At 69.1% G+C, this 18314-nt stretch overlaps 2 protein-coding genes across 2 annotated transcripts in view; both read right to left on the bottom strand.

Annotated features, from left to right (window-relative positions):
- The window catches only part of OLFM2 (olfactomedin 2), a 91250-nt gene extending 87971 nt beyond the window's left edge, over positions 1-3279 (bottom strand). Inside the window, exon 1 of the mRNA XM_074935469.1 lies at positions 3139-3279. Coding sequence (XP_074791570.1) covers positions 3139-3195 — 57 coding nt within the window. The 5' untranslated portion in view covers positions 3196-3279. The remainder of the gene's footprint in view (positions 1-3138) is intronic.
- Positions 3280-12825: 9546 nt separating this feature from the next.
- COL5A3 (collagen type V alpha 3 chain) overlaps positions 12826-18314 on the bottom strand; it is a 46927-nt gene continuing 41438 nt past the window's right edge. Inside the window, 8 exon segments of the mRNA XM_074935640.1 lie at positions 12826-13969; positions 14771-15007; positions 15143-15211; positions 16168-16280; positions 16961-17210; positions 17384-17437; positions 17896-17931; positions 18230-18283. Coding sequence (XP_074791741.1) covers positions 13823-13969; positions 14771-15007; positions 15143-15211; positions 16168-16280; positions 16961-17210; positions 17384-17437; positions 17896-17931; positions 18230-18283 — 960 coding nt within the window. The 3' untranslated portion in view covers positions 12826-13822.

Raw genomic sequence — 18314 nt, 5'->3', positions numbered from 1 at the left:
TTTCTGGCAGCTCCTCTGGCCCAGGGACCCCCAGGCAGTGGGGCTGGGAGGGAGGGAGACCGGAGGAGTGGGGGGCACAGAGGTTCAGGGAGGGAAGAGCAGGGGAGGTTGGCTGTCAGCAGAGATGGGCGTCACGGAGTGTGGGGCAGTCAGGGCCCTGCACCCCCCACTTCCTGCAATTCCCCATGACTCTCAGCCAGCCAGTAACGCAGAAGGTTTATTAGACGACAGGAACATGGTCTAACACAGAGCTTGTAGGTACAGAAACCAGGACCCCTCAGTCAGGTCCATCTTGGGGGGTGGGGAGCCCAGACCCTGGCTCTGAGCCTCCCTCCATTTCCCCAGCCAGCTCCAAACTGAAACTCTCCCGCCCCTCCTCTGGCCTTTGTCTCTTTCCCAGGCCAGGAGGCCACCTGATCCCTTTGTTCTCCAGCCCCTTCAGCTGGCACCTTGGCAGGGGGGGCCCAGGCCATCAGGAGACAGGGTGTCGACCATTCTCTGTGCAGACAGCATCACACTGGCCCTCTCGGGCTCTGTAACAATCACACCCCCTGATCCCCCCACCTGGACCAGTGTCCCCAACCTTTCTGTGGGAATAGCACATTCCTATTTCCAGGAGACTGTGGCGGGTGCCAGACACCCCGCCGCCGAGAAACTGCAACGCTTCTCAGTGGCATTTCGGACGGCAGTTCTCTGGCGGTTCTCCGGCGGCCGCACTCGGCGGTGGCTTTTCGACGGCGCGGTGTCCTGCGGGCACACACGACTGCCCCGGCGGGCGCAAGCACCGCCTTGGGGACCCCTGATCTAGAGACTTAAGTACTGCCTAGGGGAAACTGAGGCATACACCCAGCATTCAGAGAAAACATTAAGAACGTTCCCACTTCGTCACACCGGGCCTCTGGGGTCACAGCTCCCCCTGGGTGGACTCTGCCCTGCCCGACCTCCCCGGGGAACTGACAGACGCTGCCCCGCTGGGCGGCCTGGTCACTGCAGATGCTCAGCTGGACTCACCCCAGGGCCAGAGCCCTGGAGGACGCGTGCTCACCCGCCTGGCCTCTGGGATCAGAGACGCAGCAGCTGCTGCACCCAGGCCCCATTTCCTCCCTCGCCAGCCCCCACCGCGAGCCGGGCCCACCTGTCACCGACACAGCCTGGGAGCGCCTCCCACCCAGGGTCATACGGGTGGGAGCCGGCCCCCAGGGGAACCCATGGCACCCCCAGCCCTGACCCCTCCCCCTGCAGCGTGCGAGCACAGGGCCAGGCTGCAGAGACCCCCACACAGCTGTATGCATGGGGGCCCTGGGCTCAGCCCAGCTGGGGAGGGGCCGCTGCACCCACTGGGGGGCACACGGGAGCAGAAGCCTGTGGTCAGAGCAATGGTGGCTGGGACAGGATGGGGGGACGGGACTAGAGGAGGTGGGGGGGGGGAAGGGAGATGGGGAAGGGGCTCCTGCACAGGGGCTAGCCCCCTGTTTCAGACATTGCAGCCGCACAGAGCATCCACCCCCAAAACTCCGGTTTTCCTCTCCCCAGAGAGTCCCTCCTCCCCTTACAGCTGGGGCACCAAGAGACTGGGCCTGGCACACCCCCTGGCTCCTGGGGACAGAGACACCCCCACCATCAGCCCAGTACTGAGGCCCTGCTCTCACCCTGGCGTGGCCATTCCCACACGGAGGGACCAGATGCCCCTTGCTCTCAGGATCCTGAAGCTGGAAAGAGGAACCGTGGGGCAGTGCTACCAACTCCCTCCACCCCGAGCCCAGGGTCCCGGGGGATGGGCACGGATTTCCCCCTTCAACGACGGAACAAGGTAGGAATTTTCTGTAATACTGTTATGAAGCAAATGCATGCCTCAGTTTCCCTCTGTACTGCTACCCAGCGGGTGCAGCAGGGTTAAAGCTGCTCTTGGGGCAGAGCAGGAGACGGGAGGGACCATGGGATCACACACACCCACCCCGGCCCCTGCCCCCGAACTGAACAATTAACCCTACTAAGGGATTTCCAGAAGGCAGCACATGGGAACAGGGCCAGGACGATGGCCCGGGAGGTGTCAGGAGGCCAGGGGTGAGGACAGGCCCGCAGAGGGACTCAGCAGCTCTCACTGGGACTGACAGAACCGGAGATCCAGCCCAGACGGACCCACGGCGGCTTGGCCGGGCGGAGCCCTGGCTCGGCCACACGGACCATGTGTCTGATCCTTCGCTGCTCTGCGCCAACCTGGGGCCTTCCTGGGCCGGGGGCTAACGAGCCCGTCACTGCTTGGGGGCCGCGGCCGGGGGTCGCTGCCATTCCTGGCTGAGCTGTGCTGGTCCCGGCAGAGGGGCCAGGTCTGTGCCCAGGTGTCTGGCTCAGCCGGACCCGCCGGGCAGAGCTCACGGCGGGCAGCAGGAGGGCTGGGGCCCAGAGGCTCAGCCTCAGAGGCCGTGGGGCTGCGTGGCCAGGCCTGCAGGGAGAGCGGGTCCCCTGGGGGCTCTGGCACGCCGAGAGGCTCCTGCCCGGGACGGCTCAGCACAGAGCCTGTGCATCCTCGACCCCGGCAGCCTTTTGCCATCGGGTGGCACGGGTTACTGACTCTCCCGTGGGAACGGGAACTTCTGCCAGCCCCAGGGTGGGGCGGGAGGAGGCAGGGAACCGTGATGGGGCCTGGCCTGGGGGACAGCAGGTGCCATTTGGCCCGGGACGTGGCATGGGTGCCAGGGACAGGCCAGCAGGGCAGTGACAGCCTGCCGAGCCCTCTGCAAGCTGGAGGAACCCAGGAGTCCTGGCACCTTTCTGCGGCTCTGCCTGAAAACACGCCCCGTTCCCCTCACTCCGCTCCGGGGCCAGCAGCCCAGGGCACTCACCAGCCCGGCTGAGAACAGGCACCAGAGGGGCCTCAAGCGCCGGCGGGAGCCGAGCTCCCCGGGGAGCCACCCAGCGCCCTGGGTCCAAGCCCCCCCCTCGGCCCGGCCCGGGGCTCCAGCCGCACACCTGGGCGGGGGCGAACGGGGGGGGGGGCGCTGAGAGCCACTGACCCGAACTGTCACCCTGGGGTGTGACAGGGGCTGCGCCCCCGGCACCCCTCGGTCCAAGGGGAGCCCCCCGTAGGGAGCTGGGGGCCCAGCCCCCCGGAGCCACACACCGCCCCCCCGCGCCTACCTGGGCTGCCCGGGACCCGGCCGCCAGCAGCAGGCAGAGGCTGGGGAGGAGGCGCATGGTGCAGACGCGGAGCCCGGCCCGGGAGGCTCCGGCTCCGGCTCCGGCTCCCCCGCGGGGACCCTCCGCGCCGCGCGGCTCCACGCGGCTCCGCCTCGCGCGGGGCCCCGGCCGGGCTCGCTGCGCGCCCCTTGCGCCGCGCACCGCGGGGCTGCGCCGAGCAGGGAGCGTGCGCGCGGGGGGCGGGGCCGGCCCGGCCCATTGGCCCCGCGCCTGCCGATGCCGGGGGGGCGGGGGGCGAGGCCCCGCCTCAAACACCTGCAGGGGGGCGCTGCCCGGCTAGTGCTTAGCGGGGCTGGGCGCCGGACTCCTGGGTTCTCTCCTGGGGAGGGGCGGGGCTGGGCGCCGGACTCCTGGGTTCTCTCCTGGGGAGGGGCGGGAGGTCTAGTGGTTAGAGGGGAGGCCGAGAGTTTCACGGGGGGGTTGAGACCCCTCTCCCTCCCTCTACTGTTGTTGTGGCCTGGGCTGGGGGGGCCCTGCTCCCTGTTCTGCTACCCAGCTCCTTGTGCCCATCATTGTGGCCTCTGGGTGCCCCCTGCTGGGGCTGCACAGCGGGACCTGGCCTAGAGTCCAGCCGCCCCCCCCCCCCCCGAGGATTGTGCCCTAACCAGGCCCGTCCTGCCTCCCAGGCGGCCGTGAGGGGTGAGCACACAGCCCCAGCGGGGTGAGCCAGGCAGATGCCCCTCCACGCGCCCGGGGGAGCCGAGGGAGCTGGAGCCGGCAGGGAGGGTGCAGCTGGCCCGGGGGCGTGGGGGGGGAGATGCTGTGAGTGGCTCCACATGGCCCCCACCATCTCACGCAGAGCCAGGGCTGGGGCCTGGGCCACCCAGTGACAGGACGCGCCCTGCAGGGCTCTGAATCCGGGGGCCGGTGTGTTGCCGGTGTCAGAGGACTGGCACCTCCGTGTGACCACACGGCACCCAGAGCCGCCACAGAGAGGCCGTCTGTGTGCCTGGGGTCGCTTGGGTTGGGGGGCAGGGGAAAGGCCTGGGGATGGGGGGGGCTGCCGGGGGGCAGGTGGGAACTTGTCCTGGGGGCAGGTTATCCCATCGCTGCCTCCTGCAGGGCTCCATCCACCATGCTCCAGAGCAGTGGGGGCTGTTGGAGACGGGATGCCAGGGTAGATGGGCCCCTGGGCTGGGCAATTCCTGCGCTCCTCAGAGGAGTGGGAGCCTTGTGCCCCAGGATTCCCCGCGCTGCTCGGGGTGTTCTTCTCCGCTCTGAACAACCCCAGCCCGTAATTAAGCTGCATGGCGCAGGCTGCTATGAACTGCCGGGGAGCCTCATGGCACACGGGTGTCTCTGCAGAAGTGCCAGCAACTTCCCTGTCAATCAGCCGCCCCCACCCTGGGTTCCTCCCCCTGAATAAATTATCTCCTTGTTTTTAAGAGTTGCCTGGCAGCCCCTTGACACCTCCCCCCGCACCTGCACCCGCACCTCCACCCCCACGCGGGCTGTGACAGCTCCTGGCAGGGCTGTAATTCCTTAATTATCCTCCTTCTCTGCGGCTCTGTCCCCAGGCTCCCTCCCCGGTCACTGGGGGCAGCAAAGAGCCACGGGGAGGTAACTGACTTCGGGCCGGTGCTCGGCCCTTTCAGCCACAACCCAGGCTGCTCCTTTCCCCAAAGCAAGGGACCTGCCAAGGCCGGGGGTGGCGGCTGCTCCTCGTTCACTATTCCTGGGCATGGTGGGACCAGGGTCTAAGGGGCCGTGCATGGGGGCCGCTGCCCTCCATTGGCCTGGGGCGCAGTGGAAGCCGGCCCGTCGTGCCGAGGGGTCTGTGTCCTCCCCTCTCTTGGTGCAAAGGGGAGACTCCCACCCCCGCTAACAGGGGAAAGGGAAGACCCCACTTCGCCAGTGCCTGGTGCACTCGTTCACACTCGTGCAAAGCAGGTGTGAGACATGGAGACAGCAGCGTCTTACACCCCCCACACGCTGGTGCACAAGGCTCCGGTGACAGGAAACAAGGTCCCTTCTTTTTAACCACCACGTCGTTTGGGGGGGTGTATTAGAGCCAGGCCAGCCCCCCCCCCACCCAGAGTCCCTGCAGCCAGGGGTCCTGCCAGCTGAGCCCCAGTCCCTGTGGGATTCACATCCCCAGGAGTTCTGACACCCGATGTGGGGTCAAGGGTCACCCGGTGGCTTTTGGGATGCCGGGAGGGATGAAGGAACTTCCCCCACCAGCCTCTCTTGCCCCGAGCCCAACAAGCGAAGCCTGTTCAAAGCGCGGGTTTGGTCTGGCCCAGGAAGTGAAAATGGCTGGTTTCATGCCAGGACCAGCTTCCCGGAGCCAGGGGAGCTGCTGGGGGGCTGATTCCCTCAACCCGGGCCTACGCCACGGGGCTGCCAACCTCTCTGCACCATCAGCCTATCAGCAGCACGAGTCTTTGGGGCAGAGGCTCTGTTGTGTGGCATCTGCAGCGTCCGGCCCATGGGGCTCGGGGCAGCTCTCGCTCTGCTATAGCGCCGAGGGTGATTTTCACTCTCTTGCTCCCTTCTCCGTTCCCTTGAAAATCTCTCCCGCTAACGACCCCCAAAGCAAGCGACTTGCTGATCGCTTGAAGGATGCTCCCAGCATCCTCGTCAGATCTCTGCTGCTGATTGCTGGCCAGGCCGGCCCAGTGAGCAAGAGACCCAGGGAGCGGCACTCAGGCGTGGGGCGACTGCTGGCTGCTCCCCACTGCAACGGGCAGGGCCTGGGGAAAGTAGAGAACCGTGCCCAGGGCTGAGGCCTGGACTGAGCCACGCATGGGGGCCTGGGCGACCTCTGAACTCTTCCTGCAGGAATAGTAGCCACAGGTCACACATGAGGATGTACACACGCATGGATGCACGCACGCGGACACACACACGGACACATGCAGAGACGCACACACACGGAGAGACGCACACACACATGGACGCACACGCATGGACGCACGGACGCACGCACACGGACACATGCATGGACACGGGCACACACATGAAAGCACCATGGACACAGACGCACATGTGTGGGTACACCCCCCCCACACACACACACCACCGTTCTGTCTGGGGTCCTCGCTGGTTTCTCCTCTGCCATTCCCGGCTCTCCAGCTGTGGCCTGGCGGAGATTGTTGGTTTTCATGCAGATCCCCTGGCTGGGCACTCAGTTCTGAGCGGCCGGGGGGGCGGGCAGGAGGCTACCTGGGAAAGGGGCTCCTGGCTGGGTCACCTGCCAGCCAGCGGCCCTGGGTGCAGGGAGTAGCTGAGCCGCCTGGCAGCCCCCGGCTCCATTTCCATTTCTTCATCCCTCGTTTACCAGACAGTTAATTATACAATACAAGAGCCTGGTCATGGGCGGGCTAGAAGCAGCCGAGCGCGTCAGCCCTGGGATGGAGCCGCCCAGCTGCAGGAACATATTGAACCCTGGCACTGGGAGAGATTCCGCCCACCCCACGTGCACCCCCTGCTTCCCGCCACCTCTCCCCTTCCCCCGCAGTCCTGGCTTCCAGCACCGCTCTAGACACTGCGACACGCCCCTCCCCGAGCCAGGGACAGAACCCAGGAGTTCTGGCTCCCAGCCCCACTCCCCTCCCCTAACCACTAGACCCCACTCCCCTCCCCGAGCCAGGGACAGAACCCAGGTGTCCTGGCTCTCAGCCCCCTGCTAACCACTGGACTAGACCCCCCCTGCCCTCCCTGAGCCAGGGACAGAACCCAGGTGTCCTGGCTCCCAGCCTCCGCTCCCCCCCTCCCCCCCAGCAGTAGGGCCAGCAGATGGGCGTGGGTGGAACATTAAAAGGGACCAAAGACTTGTTTCCTCTGCCCCGCCCCCCCCAGTTAAGAGGAGACTGGCAAGTGGCTCCCTGCCGGCAGCTGAGTTTGGAGCGGGGGGGGGGGGGGGAGGGAGGGACTCAGACCCCCAACACGGAACGGGCTCGCTGGGCTGCTTGGCCAAGGGATCGAGTGCTCAGCACAAGAGCCGGGGGGCTTTGCCGGGTTAGCCCTGACACGCACATGGAGCCGGCTGATGACAGACGCTCCTGTTACCTTTTGGAACAGGGGGTGGGGTGTGGGGGGGTAGGTGGGGGGGTGTTTTTGGTCTCCCCACATTAGCCGGGTAACTAACGCTCCTGGTTCGGCCAGCCGCAGCTGGGTCTCGCAGGATTGGCTGCAAGCGATGGCTTTGGGTGAGGGCTCAGGTGCATTGCCCTCGGGTCAGTGGCGGGACCTTTGGGACGGTCGCTGTGATCCCTGGTGGGAGGGACCGTCTGTCTGGGCAGCTCACTGGGGTGGCGAGACAGAGCCAGGCACCCACGGGGACTCCCCAATGTGGCTGTTGCGATGCCCAAGGTGTTTACAGGTGAGGTTTGGTTGGGGAAATCTCAGCCCAGATCTCCAGCCGATTTGGAGTTTGTGGCCTGGTTCCTCCTGGCCTGCCCTGAGCCGGGCGCTCGCTCTTGGGCCGCAGCACGACAGCCAGGCGCTGGCAGAGCCGTGGCAGGGCTCACATCGCACAGGTCAGCTGAGGGCATAGCCCAAAACCCCGGTGCCGGTAACGGTCAGCCCCGATCGTGCCCAGACCTGGCAAGTGGCCCGTCCGAGGAGGGTCCTGGCAGAGCCGGCCTGGAACATCTGCCAGAGGGAAACCCCAGCTCGGGAGGGAGAGCTCGGCTCCGACCAGGCGCCGAGGGGAGGGACCCCAAGGACGCCCTGCCCCGGACATCACAGAGGAGACCACTGCAGCGGGCCTGGCCTGACCGCAGCACCCGGGAGCCCAGGCGAGCGGCTTGGCTGACGTTGGAACAGCGGATCTGGGGGACTGAGGTGACCCAAGGTGCCGTCAGGCCCCGCGCCGCGGGAGCCACCGAAGCTACGTGGAACAAACGGCAGCAGCCAAAGCCAACGAGCAAACTGAGCCGGGTCCTCAGGCTCCTGAACCCCTGCGGGACCGTCTCTGAATTCGCAGGTGTGAGCAGGGGCTGGATGAATTCGCCCCTGAGCGCTAGCTGGGCGGGGGAGAGACTCCAGGAGCAACCTGCGTTCACATGAAGATGCCTAGTCTGCCTAGATCTCCAGGACAGAGCGAGCTGGTGCTGGGCTACAAATCACCGCTGGGGAGTGCCATGCTGTTGGCAATGCTGGAATGATGGTGACTAAAGGGGAGCAGAACCGGTCCCAAAGGAGGGCGTCACTCTCAGCTGAAAGGACCAGGGTGGCTGGCAGAGCGGGGCAGTGGCCGAGTGCCCAAGCCGCGGAGAGGGGCGAGTAAGGTGCCGCCTGACCTCCACCCACAGTGGGAGGTGAACTCTGGGTCTGCACTGACAGGACAGGGCCTGCGAGTGGGGTGCAGAGAGGGATGGGCACGTTAAAGGGACTTTTGGGTCTCTGGACATAAGACCCTGAGGGGAAAAGGACACTGGCCGACTTACTTGGGGGTGGGACTTTTGCTCATGGTTTATGTTTATGAACTGTGTTTCCCCAAATTAATGCCGTGTCACTTCCCTCCTTTTATTAAAAGTTTCTTTTCTACACTGGGACTCTGGCCTTGCGAGAGGGAAGTATTGCCTCTCAGAGGCGCCGGGCTGGTGTGTAATTTCCCCAGGTTACAGGGCAGGAGCTCGAGCCGGGTCTGTGTTCTATCGATGGAAAGGAACCCCCAGATACAGAACCCGGCCCTGGCTGCGCCTGGCAGGGGTCGGACCGGCGTTCTCCTCGGGGCTCGGAGTCAGCAGGGAGCAGCCGCCCGCACCGGGCAGGGTCTCTGCCCCGCTGCCCTGCTAGACCCAGCTCCGCGGCCTGTCGTGCTGGGCTGCACATGGCAGCTGTATTCACCTCGCCCCACAGTCGCCAGCCTGCCGTGGGGCAGATCTGCTGCCCGAGGGGCTGGGATGGAGGAGTAAGGCCCTGGGCCCCAGGAGCCCCACCCCGCATCCCCCGGCTCCTCGCAGCAAATTCAAACCCGCCGGGGCTCGCTGCAGGGGCAGCGGCCGGGACAGACCCGCAGCAGGTGAGAACAGCCCCAGGGCATGGCCCTTGCTGCTGAGCCGGAGAAATGTCCCCCTCGGAGCGTGACCCTTCTGCCAGGGGCTGGCGGCAGCGCGAAGGGCCAGGGTCAGTTCCCCCCCATGCACGCAGGCTGCCCCCCCACTGCCCCACAGACATGGGCCGTTCCCCCCCCCCACTGCCCCACATATGTGGGCCGTTACCCCCCTGCGCTGCCCCACGGACAGTGGGTGGAGATCTCCCTGCCCTGCGGAGCCTCTATCCACACAGATCTCGGCCTGGGACGCTCCCCCACATCCACCAATGGGGAAACAGTGATCCCCCCTCACCGGGCCCTCAGGCCTCAGTACGAGGCCCTCCCCAGCCCCTCCCCCCAGGCAGGGCTTCCCCACACCCGGTCACTCAGGAACAGCGACTGATGGCAGCTCTGCCCCCCCTCAGCCCCCCCAGCCCCTTGGCACGGGGTGCGGGTGGGGCAGGCTGGCACCGAGCCAAGTGAGGGCGAAGCGCGATCGACATGCCAGGCAATTAGCGTTAATTACAGCATGTCGCTTCGCTCCCAGCGTCTCCTCATTGCCCGTCAAACGCTGCGTGACGTGGGGGGGGGCAACTCGCGGGGGGGCGGTGACCAGACAGCGCCAGGCCCTTCCTGATGGGGGGCGGGGCTCAGGTTCACGGCCCAGAGGCACCAGTGTCTCCTCCCAGCCGCCCTGGGCCTGGCCCCCTCGCTGAGCCAGGTCCATCCCTGCGCCAGGGCGAACCCGGGCGTCAGCTGCCAGCAGCCAGCCACTTCCATTAGGGTACCGGGGCTGGGGGTCGGGAGTGAGGGGCACCGGCAGAGCTGGGGTACCAGGGGGCTGAGGGTCGGGAGTGAGGGGCACCGGCAGAGCTGGGGTACCAGGGGGCTGAGGGTCAGGAGTGAGGGGCACCGGCAGAGCTGGGGTGCCAGGGGGCTGCGGGTCGGGAGTGAGGGGCACCGGCAGAGCTGGGGTGCCAGGGGGCTGCGGGTCGGGAGTGAGGGGCACCGGCAGAGCTGGGGTACCGGGGGCTGCGGGTCGGGAGTGAGGGGCACCGGCAGAGCTGGGGTATCAGGGGGCTGCGGGTCGGGAGTGAGGGGCACCGGCAGAGCTGGGGTACCGGGGGCTGCGGGTCGGGAGTGAGGGGCACCGGCAGAGCTGGGGTACCGGGGGCTGTGGGTTGGGAGTGAGGGGCACAGGCAGAGCCTTGGCAAACGGGGGTGGGGGCAGGGGGGGACACACAGCCACGCAGCCCTCTCCGTTCAGCAGGCCAACAATGGTTGCCATGGCTACAGGGGCTGCTGGTCCCCGTTGCCATGGGCGATAAGAGGAGCTCCCTGCATCCCAGGGCAGCAGGGGTCCCCCCCTACGCCGAGGAAGTCAGGAAGGCGGGGGGGGTTCACTGGTCCAGATTTACCTGTTGGGGAAGCCCCAGGGTGGGACCAGCCTCAGAGACGGGCCAGGGGCTGGCGGCCCCCCCGCCAGTATCAGGCCAGGCAGCTCCCACCTGTGTGCACCCCCCATTGCCCCACCCATTATGAAGAAGCCCCTCCAGCCTCCCCCCATTCACAGGCCGTGACGAAGTGGGGGGGTTTCTTGGTTTTTCCAATGGTTTGCATGCTGAGGGGGTGGGACTCAGTTTCCCTGGGTGTTGCTGGTTTAACGAGGGGATGGGAGAGGGAGTTTGTGGGGACACAGGGCCGGCGAGGGAACTTGGGACCCCGGCCCGTGGCCCGCAGAACGGACACCCCAGCGACTGATGACTCAGTGACCGGGAGGCCCAGCTCGGGAGGCCCAGCCGGGTCTGGCCAGTGGGGGGACAATGGGCTGCGGAGAGGGGACCCCGGTGACCTGACCAGCCGGTCCCAGCCCGAGGGGCCAGAGGACAGAAGAGGGGAGAGGGGGCCCAGGCGACCCTGTTCACCTGGAGAGAAGACAATGGGCAGAGGGGGGGCTTGGGGCCGGGGATCTCAGAGGCCCAGCGGGGAAGCAGGGGGGCTCGGGGCTGGAGAGAGGGGGCAGGCAGAGCCCCCCTGGGTGCAGGGGAGACTGGGATGTGCTGTGTTGAGCGAGGCCAGGCCTGAGGCCGGAGAGTTTCCTGTGCTGGGTTCAGATGCTCAGTAAACCCTCCTGTGTTACGCTGAGGCTCCGAGAGGTGCGGCTCCAGGAGGTGGGGGCTGAACCCCGAGAGAGAGAGGACCCCCAAGAAGGACTGTCACACTGAAGGGGGTTCCCCCCATGGACCGCACAGGGCCAAGAGTGGGCACGATCTGTGAGTCCATGACAACGGCACAGGGCACTGGGTGAGTTCTGGGGAGACATGGGGGGGCAGGAGGTTCAGGGGCACAGAGGTGTGGGGCAGGCCTGGGGCGGAGGGGGTACAGAGGTGTCGGGCAGTGGTGGGGGGTTGGGGGGGCTCAGAGGCGTGGGGCAGGCCTGGGACGGAGGGGGTACAGAGGTGCGGGGCAGTGGTGGGGGGTTGGGGGGGCTCAGAGGCGTGGGGCAGGCCTGGGGCAGAGGGGATACAGAGGTGCGGGGCAGTGGTGGGGGGTTTGGGGGGCTCAGATGCATGGGGCAGGCCTGGGGCGGAGGGGGTACAGAGGTGTGGGGCAGTGGTGGGGGGTTTGGGGGGCTCAGAGGCGTGGGGCAGGCCTGGGGCGGAGGGGGTACAGAGTTGTGGGGCAGTGGTGGGGGTTCCAGGAGCTCAGAGGTGTGGGGCAGGCCTGGGGCGGAGGGGGTACAGAGGTGTGGGGCAGTGGTGGGGGGTTGGGGGGGCTCAGAGGCGTGGGGCAGGCCTGGGGCGGAGGGGGACAGAGGTGTGGGGCAGTGGTGGGGGGTTCGGGGGGCTCAGAGGCGTGGGGCAGGCCTGGGGCGGAGGGGGTACAGAGTTGTGGGGCAGTGGTGGGGGTTCCAGGAGCTCAGAGGTGTGGGGCAGGCCTGAGGCGGAGGGGGTACAGAGGTGTGGGGCACTGGTGGGGGTTCGGGGGGCTCAGAGGCGTGGGGCAGGCCTGGGGCGGAGGGGGTACAGAGGTGCGGGGCAGTGGTGGGGGGTTGGGGGGCTCAGAGGCGTGGGGCAGGCCTGGGGCGGAGGGGATACAGAGGTGTGGGGCAGTGGTGGGGGGTTCGGGGGGCTCAGAGGCGTGGGGCAGGCCTGGGGTGGAGGGGGTTCAGAGGTGTGGGTCAGTGGTGGGGGGTTCGGGGGGCTCAGAGGCGTGGGGCAGGCCTGGGGCGGACGGGGCACAGAGGTGTGGGGCAGTGGTGGGCGGTTCGGGGGGCTCAGAGGCGTGGGGCAGGCCTGGGGCGGACGGGGCACAGAGGTGCGGGGCAGTGGTGGGGGGTTGGGGGGGCTCAGAGGCGTGGGGCAGGCCTGGGGCGGACGGGGCACAGAGGTGTGGGGCAGTGGTGGGGGGTTGGGGGGGCTCAGAGGCGTGGGGCAGGCTGGGGGCGGAGGGGGTACAGAGGTGTGGGGCACTGGTGGGGGGTTGGGGGGGCTCAGAGGCGTGGGGCAGGCTGGGGGCGGAGGGGGTACAGAGGTGTGGGGCAGTGGTGGGGGTTCCAGGAGCTCAGAGGCGTGGGGCAGGCCTGGGGCGCAGGGGGGCTCAGGGGCAGAGAGGCGCCAGGCGCTGCGGTTTCATACAGGTTGGTTTATCGTACAGCACCCGCGCTGGCACCGCATGGCCGAGACGCAGCCACGTGGCCAAGAACAGACGTGGGGGCCCGGCGAGCGGGGGAGGGGGTGAGGTCTGGGTCTCTCGTCCCCCCAGCGCTGCCCTCGGGTTCAACCCCGAGGTGCCGTGTGCGGGGGGTGCTGGATACTTGCCCGCATGACGCACCCCGCTGCCAGCCGGGGGGCCGTCGGGGTGGGCCCTTGGTGTCATGGCTCCGGGGGCTGCAGCTTCACCCTTAGGCCGAGGGGCCAGGATCGACTCCCCCCCGGGGGAAGGAGCCCGGCAGGAGGCGGGGGTCGGGGGGGGTCCGGAGCTCCACGCTGAGTTACAGGCGTCTCAGGGGGGCGCCAGCTCTCGGCCCCGCCCAGCCCTGGGAGACACCGGACGGACGGACGGACGCTCTTCGGCAGCTTCCTGCAGGGGCGCTGGGGGGCACCGGCGCTGGTCTGTTCAGTCGGGCAGGGCCTGGATCCCCCAATCGGGCCCCTTGCCTGGGCGTCATGGAGTCCGGGGGGGGGGCTGCTTTGCCCCCAGGGCCCGTCCTGCCCCAGCTGGGCATCGTGGGGGGGCTGCTGGGCTAGAGACATGTCCAGTGCGTTGCTAACAGAGGCTCCTGGGGGTATCATCGTGCCATGGGGGGTCAGTCCATGCCCTGCTCCCTGTTCAGGCCACAGAGGGGCACCCGCCCGCTTGCCCCACAGCACCGGCCCTGGGGGGGCCTGCAGCGTTAATAGGGCTGGGTATCCCGCGGGGCTCCCTGGGCTCGGGCTGGGGGGGCCAGCGGCAGGGTCCGGGGCGCTGGGCTGAGTCCTGAGTGCGCCCTGGGGACAGTGAGGAAGGGGCACCCGTGGGGGGCAGCGTAGCCCTGGGAGCCGCCCCCCCCGGCAGTCCGGAGCAGGTCCCCAGGGATCTCTGCCCAGTGGCAGGCAGCCTGGCCCCGGGAGCGTCCCTGGGGGGCTCCACGCGGCCCCCTCAGCCCATGAAGCAGACGGGGCCCAGCTCAAAGCCGAATTTCTGGTTGGCGCCTCCGAAGTCCAGGACAGCCACGTCGGCCAGGGGCAGCTGCTCCAGGCGGGACGATCTCACCTCCAGCACCGTGCGCGCCTGGCCCTGGCGCAGCTGCGGAGAGATGGGCAGTGTCAGGGCTGGGGAGGGGCACTGCCCGGGGGAGGGGGCACAGCCCGGGGGAGGGGTGGCCTTGCTCTGGGGGAGGAGCCAGCAGCCCAGGGGGAGGAGCCTGCAGCTCGGGGGCAGGGCAGCCTTGCCCCAGGGCTATGGGGCAGTGGGGGCTGCCCCATAGCCGTGGCCACAGGGACCCTCCAAAAATTACTGCGGCCCCTTGAGAGCAGTCCCAGTGTGAGGCCTGGCTCCATGGGTGGGGGTACAGGAGTCCCCGGGCCCAGGCTGGAGAGGCCCCCCCACGGGAACGGCACGGCCGGGTTTGAGCCGGTTCCTGGCAGACCTGGAGAAGGTGCCCCGCCAGGTCACCCAGTCCCGATCCCAGGGCTATGGGGCAGGAACAGCAGGGTGGGAGTTGTGGGGCTGGACTGTGGGGTGGGAGCTGAGGGGAAGGCAGGGGGTGGGAGCTGTGGGACGGGAGCTGTGGGGCAGGATCTATGGGGCGGGGGGGCCGTACCCAGCTCACTTGGCAGCTGTCGCGCAGGGTGTGGACGGGTGCCGCGGGGCTGTGGGGCAGGCTGGGGTCTGGAGCTGTGGGGCCGGGCTGTGGGGCGGGATCTCTGAGGCAGGAGCTGTGGCGTGGGGGCCCGGCTCACCTGGCAGCCATCGTGCAGGGCATAGATGGGCACCCTGGTGCTGTGGGGCAGGCCGGGGCAGGAGCTGTGGGGCGGGGCTGTGGGACGGGAGCTGTGGGGCAGGCGGGGCCGGGAGCTGTGGGGCGGGAGGGCCGGGCCGGCTCACCTGGCAGCCGTCGTGCAGGGCGAGGACGGGGCTGGCCGTGCGGTTGTGCCCCAGCTCCTGCCCGTCGGCGCCCCGGAGGCGCAGGGCCCGGGCGTAGCTGGCGGCCCCGGCGTGGTACCAGGCGGCCGCGTCCTGGCAGCTCAGGGTGAAGTTCTGGCGGGCGCCGGCGCTCAGCAGCCGCAGGAAGGTCAGTTGGGTCACGCCCAGCGGGTTCCCCTCCGCGTCCACGTAGGAGAACTGGGGGGCGGCACCGGGCAGGCGGCCTGAGTCCGGGGCCCCCGGCCCGGCCCCGGCTCCCCCTCCCCGGCACCGCCCCCCGTCTCCCCCCGCCCCATCCCCACCATCTCCCCCGGCCCCCTGGCCCCGCCCTACCGTCCTGCCCCTCCGGAAGGTGCTGAACCAGCTCCCCGGCTTCTCCTTGCTCCAGGCAGCCAGTCGGACCTGGGGGGCGAGAGGGGACGCAGCAGATGGGGGAGGAGCAGACAGCTCTGCCGGTGCCCCTCACTCCCGACCCCCAGCCCCGTTATCCCAGCCCTGCCCCCCACCCCCAGCTCTGCCGGTGCCCCTCACTCCCGACCCCCAGCCCCGTTATCCCAGCCCTGCCCCCCACCCCCAGCTCTGCCGGTGCCCCTCACTCCCGACCCCCAGCCCCGTTATCCCAGCCCTGCCCCCCACCCCCAGCTCTGCCGGTGCCCCTCACTCCCGACCCCCAGCCCCGTTATCCCAGCCCTGCCCCCCACCCCCAGCTCTGCCGGTGCCCCTCACTCCCGACCCCCAGCCCCGTTATCCCAGCCCTGCCCCCCACCCCCAGCTCTGCCGGTGCCCCTCACTCCCGACCCCCAGCCCCGTTATCCCAGCCCTGCCCCCCACCCCCAGCTCTGCCGGTGCCCCTCACTCCCGACCCCCAGCCCCGTTATCCCAGCCCTGCCCCCCACCCCCAGCTCTGCCGGTGCCCCTCACTCCCGACCCCCGGCCCCGTTATCCCAGCCCTGCCCCCCCAGCTCTGCCGGTGCCCCTCACTCCCGACCCCCGGCCCCGTTATCCCAGCCCTGCCCCCCACCCCCAGCTCTGCCGGTGCCCCTCACTCCCGACCCCCAGCCCCGCTATCCCAGCCCTGCCCCCCACCCCCAGCTCTGCCGGTGCCCCTCACTCCCGACCCCCAGCCCCGTTATCCCAGCCCTGCCCCCCACCCCCAGCTCTGCCGGTGCCCCTCACTCCCGACCCCCAGCCCCGCTATCCCAGCCCTGCCCCCCACCCCCAGCTCTGCCGGTGCCCCTCACTCCCGACCCCCAGCCCCGCTATCCCAGCCCTGCCCCCCACCCCCAGCTCTGCCGGTGCCCCTCACTCCCGACCCCCAGCCCCGTTATCCCAGCCCTGCCCCCCATCCCCCGACTCACACTCTCGAATCTCTTGTCTGGGAATAGGCAGGTCTCCCCGCCTGCCGTGAAGTTGCAGAAAACCTTGAAGGCGTCTCGAGTGCAGCCCTGGTTGGGGTCGATCCAGTACTCGCCTGGAGGAGGGGAGAGGTTGGGGGGCAGCCACAGGGGCCTTCTCCGGGCTGGTCCCTCCGAACGCCCGGCCTGCCCCCCACGCCCGCTCCTGAGGGGTGCCCCCGTCTCACCCTCTGGCGTGGGCATGGCACAGAGTGCCCCCAGACCCGGCCCAGACCCCCCGATCCCCAGCACCCACGTCAGACAGCAGGGCCTTGGGCCCACCCTCCCCCCAGACTCCGGGGTCCCCAGCACCAGCTCCCCTCCCCAGAATCTCCAGCCCCCCCGCAGGGTCCCAGCGCCCCCTTCCCCCAGACTCCAGGCTCCCAGCACCCGCTCCCCAGACTCTGGGGTCCCCAGCACCCCCCAGGATCCCAGCACCCCCTCCCCGCAGACTCCAGGCTCCCAGCACCCCCTCCCCGGACTCCGGGGTCCCCAGCACCCCCACAGGGTCCCAGCAACCCCTCCCCCCAGACTCCAGGCTCCCAGCACCCCCTCCCCGGACTCTGGGGTCCCCAGCACCCCCCGGGTCCCAGCAACCCCTCCCCCCAGACTCCAGGCTCCCAGCACCCCCTCCCCGGACTCCGGGGTCCCCAGCACCCCCACAGGGTCCCAGCAACCCCTCCCCCCAGACTCCAGGCTCCCAGCACCCCCTCCCCGGACTCCGGGGTCCCCAGCGCCCCCCAGGGTCCCGGCTCACCGTCGGGGAAGTGGGGGTGACACAGCTGCAGCTCCTTGCAGACGCGGGCTGGGCTCTCGGGGGTGCCCCGGGGGCGTCTCAACTGCTCGACCTCGGTGCGCAGGGAGCTAAGTGAGGCGTACACCTCCTCCAGCCCCTCGGGCGCGTAGTCCAGGGGCCACGCCTGGTCCCCCTGCTCCCCCTCCGCCTCCCGGCGCCGCTTCCGGACCCGCTCCATAGGCAGGGGCTCCAGCAGCTCCGCTGGGCGGCCCTGGGGGCGAGACGCGGGTGTGAGGGGGGGCAGCACCCCGGGGGCCTCTGGGAAGGGAATCCCAGCCAGGGGCATTGACCCACCCCCGTGCCCAGGCTCGGGGGCCTCCACCCCCTGCTGAACCCCAGCCCCCACTGCCCCCAGCGGCCCCCCTGCTGCCCCCCAGCACTCACTGGTGGCCCTGGGGGTCCAGGGGGTCCTGTGTCTCCTCTGGGGCCCAGGGCTCCCTGCAGAGGAAGAGCAAAGGGTCAGAGCATGGAGTCGCACAGCCAGAAACTCCTGCAGCCCCCTCCCTTCCCCCACAGCCTCCCCATCACTCCCCTGGAGCCCCCTCCCGTCCCCCACAGCCTCCCCATTGCCCCCCTGGAGCCTCCTCCCTTCCCTCACAGCCTCCCCATCGCCCCCCTGGAGCCTCCTCCCCTCCCCCACAGCCTCCCCATCGCCACCCTGGAGCAGGGTTCGCACCAGCAGCCCCCAGGAACCAACGGACTCTGGCTGTGGAAGAGCTCACATGGGTCAGGGGCCAGGACTCCTGGGTTCCCTCCCCAGCTCTGTGGGAAGGGGGGTCTGGTGGCTTGCCTCCCATGCAGGTTTCCTGGGACCCTTTCCTGGCTCTGATCTGGGGGCTGCCCCCCCCTTGCTCCCCACCCCTCCTGGAGCCCCAATCCCTGCCCTGGGTACTCACCGGCGACCCCTTGGAGCCCTTCTGACCCAGCGGCCCCTGTGGAGAGAATGGGAGGGGAGAGCGTTGGGGAGGTGCTGGGGGTCCCGGAGCCAGGGCATGGGTGGGGGCCATTCTCCAGGGGTCTCTGGGTGGCACTGGGGGTCTCCAGCCCAGCTCCCGCCCCATCCCTGGGACAGACGGACACACCGGGCTGTACAGCACCGGGGGGCCCCTGTGAGAGCAGGACGTGTGCCCAGGCCTGGCGTGCAGAGGGGCCGGGCGAGGGGCCCTGGGGCGTGGAGGGGGCGGGCAAGGGGCACGGAGGGGGCGGGCCCAGCGGCTGTGTGATACTCACCACGAGCCCAGGGGATCCAGGAGGGCCCGGGGGGCCAATGGGGCCAGCCAAGCCCTGCGGGGAAGGGACATGTCAGCTCTGCTCC

This window comes from Natator depressus, chromosome 20 (assembly GCF_965152275.1).
Source record: "Natator depressus isolate rNatDep1 chromosome 20, rNatDep2.hap1, whole genome shotgun sequence".
In the NCBI taxonomy this organism is placed as follows: Eukaryota; Metazoa; Chordata; order Testudines; family Cheloniidae; genus Natator; species Natator depressus.
This window is presented reverse-complemented; position numbering and strand designations above follow the sequence as displayed.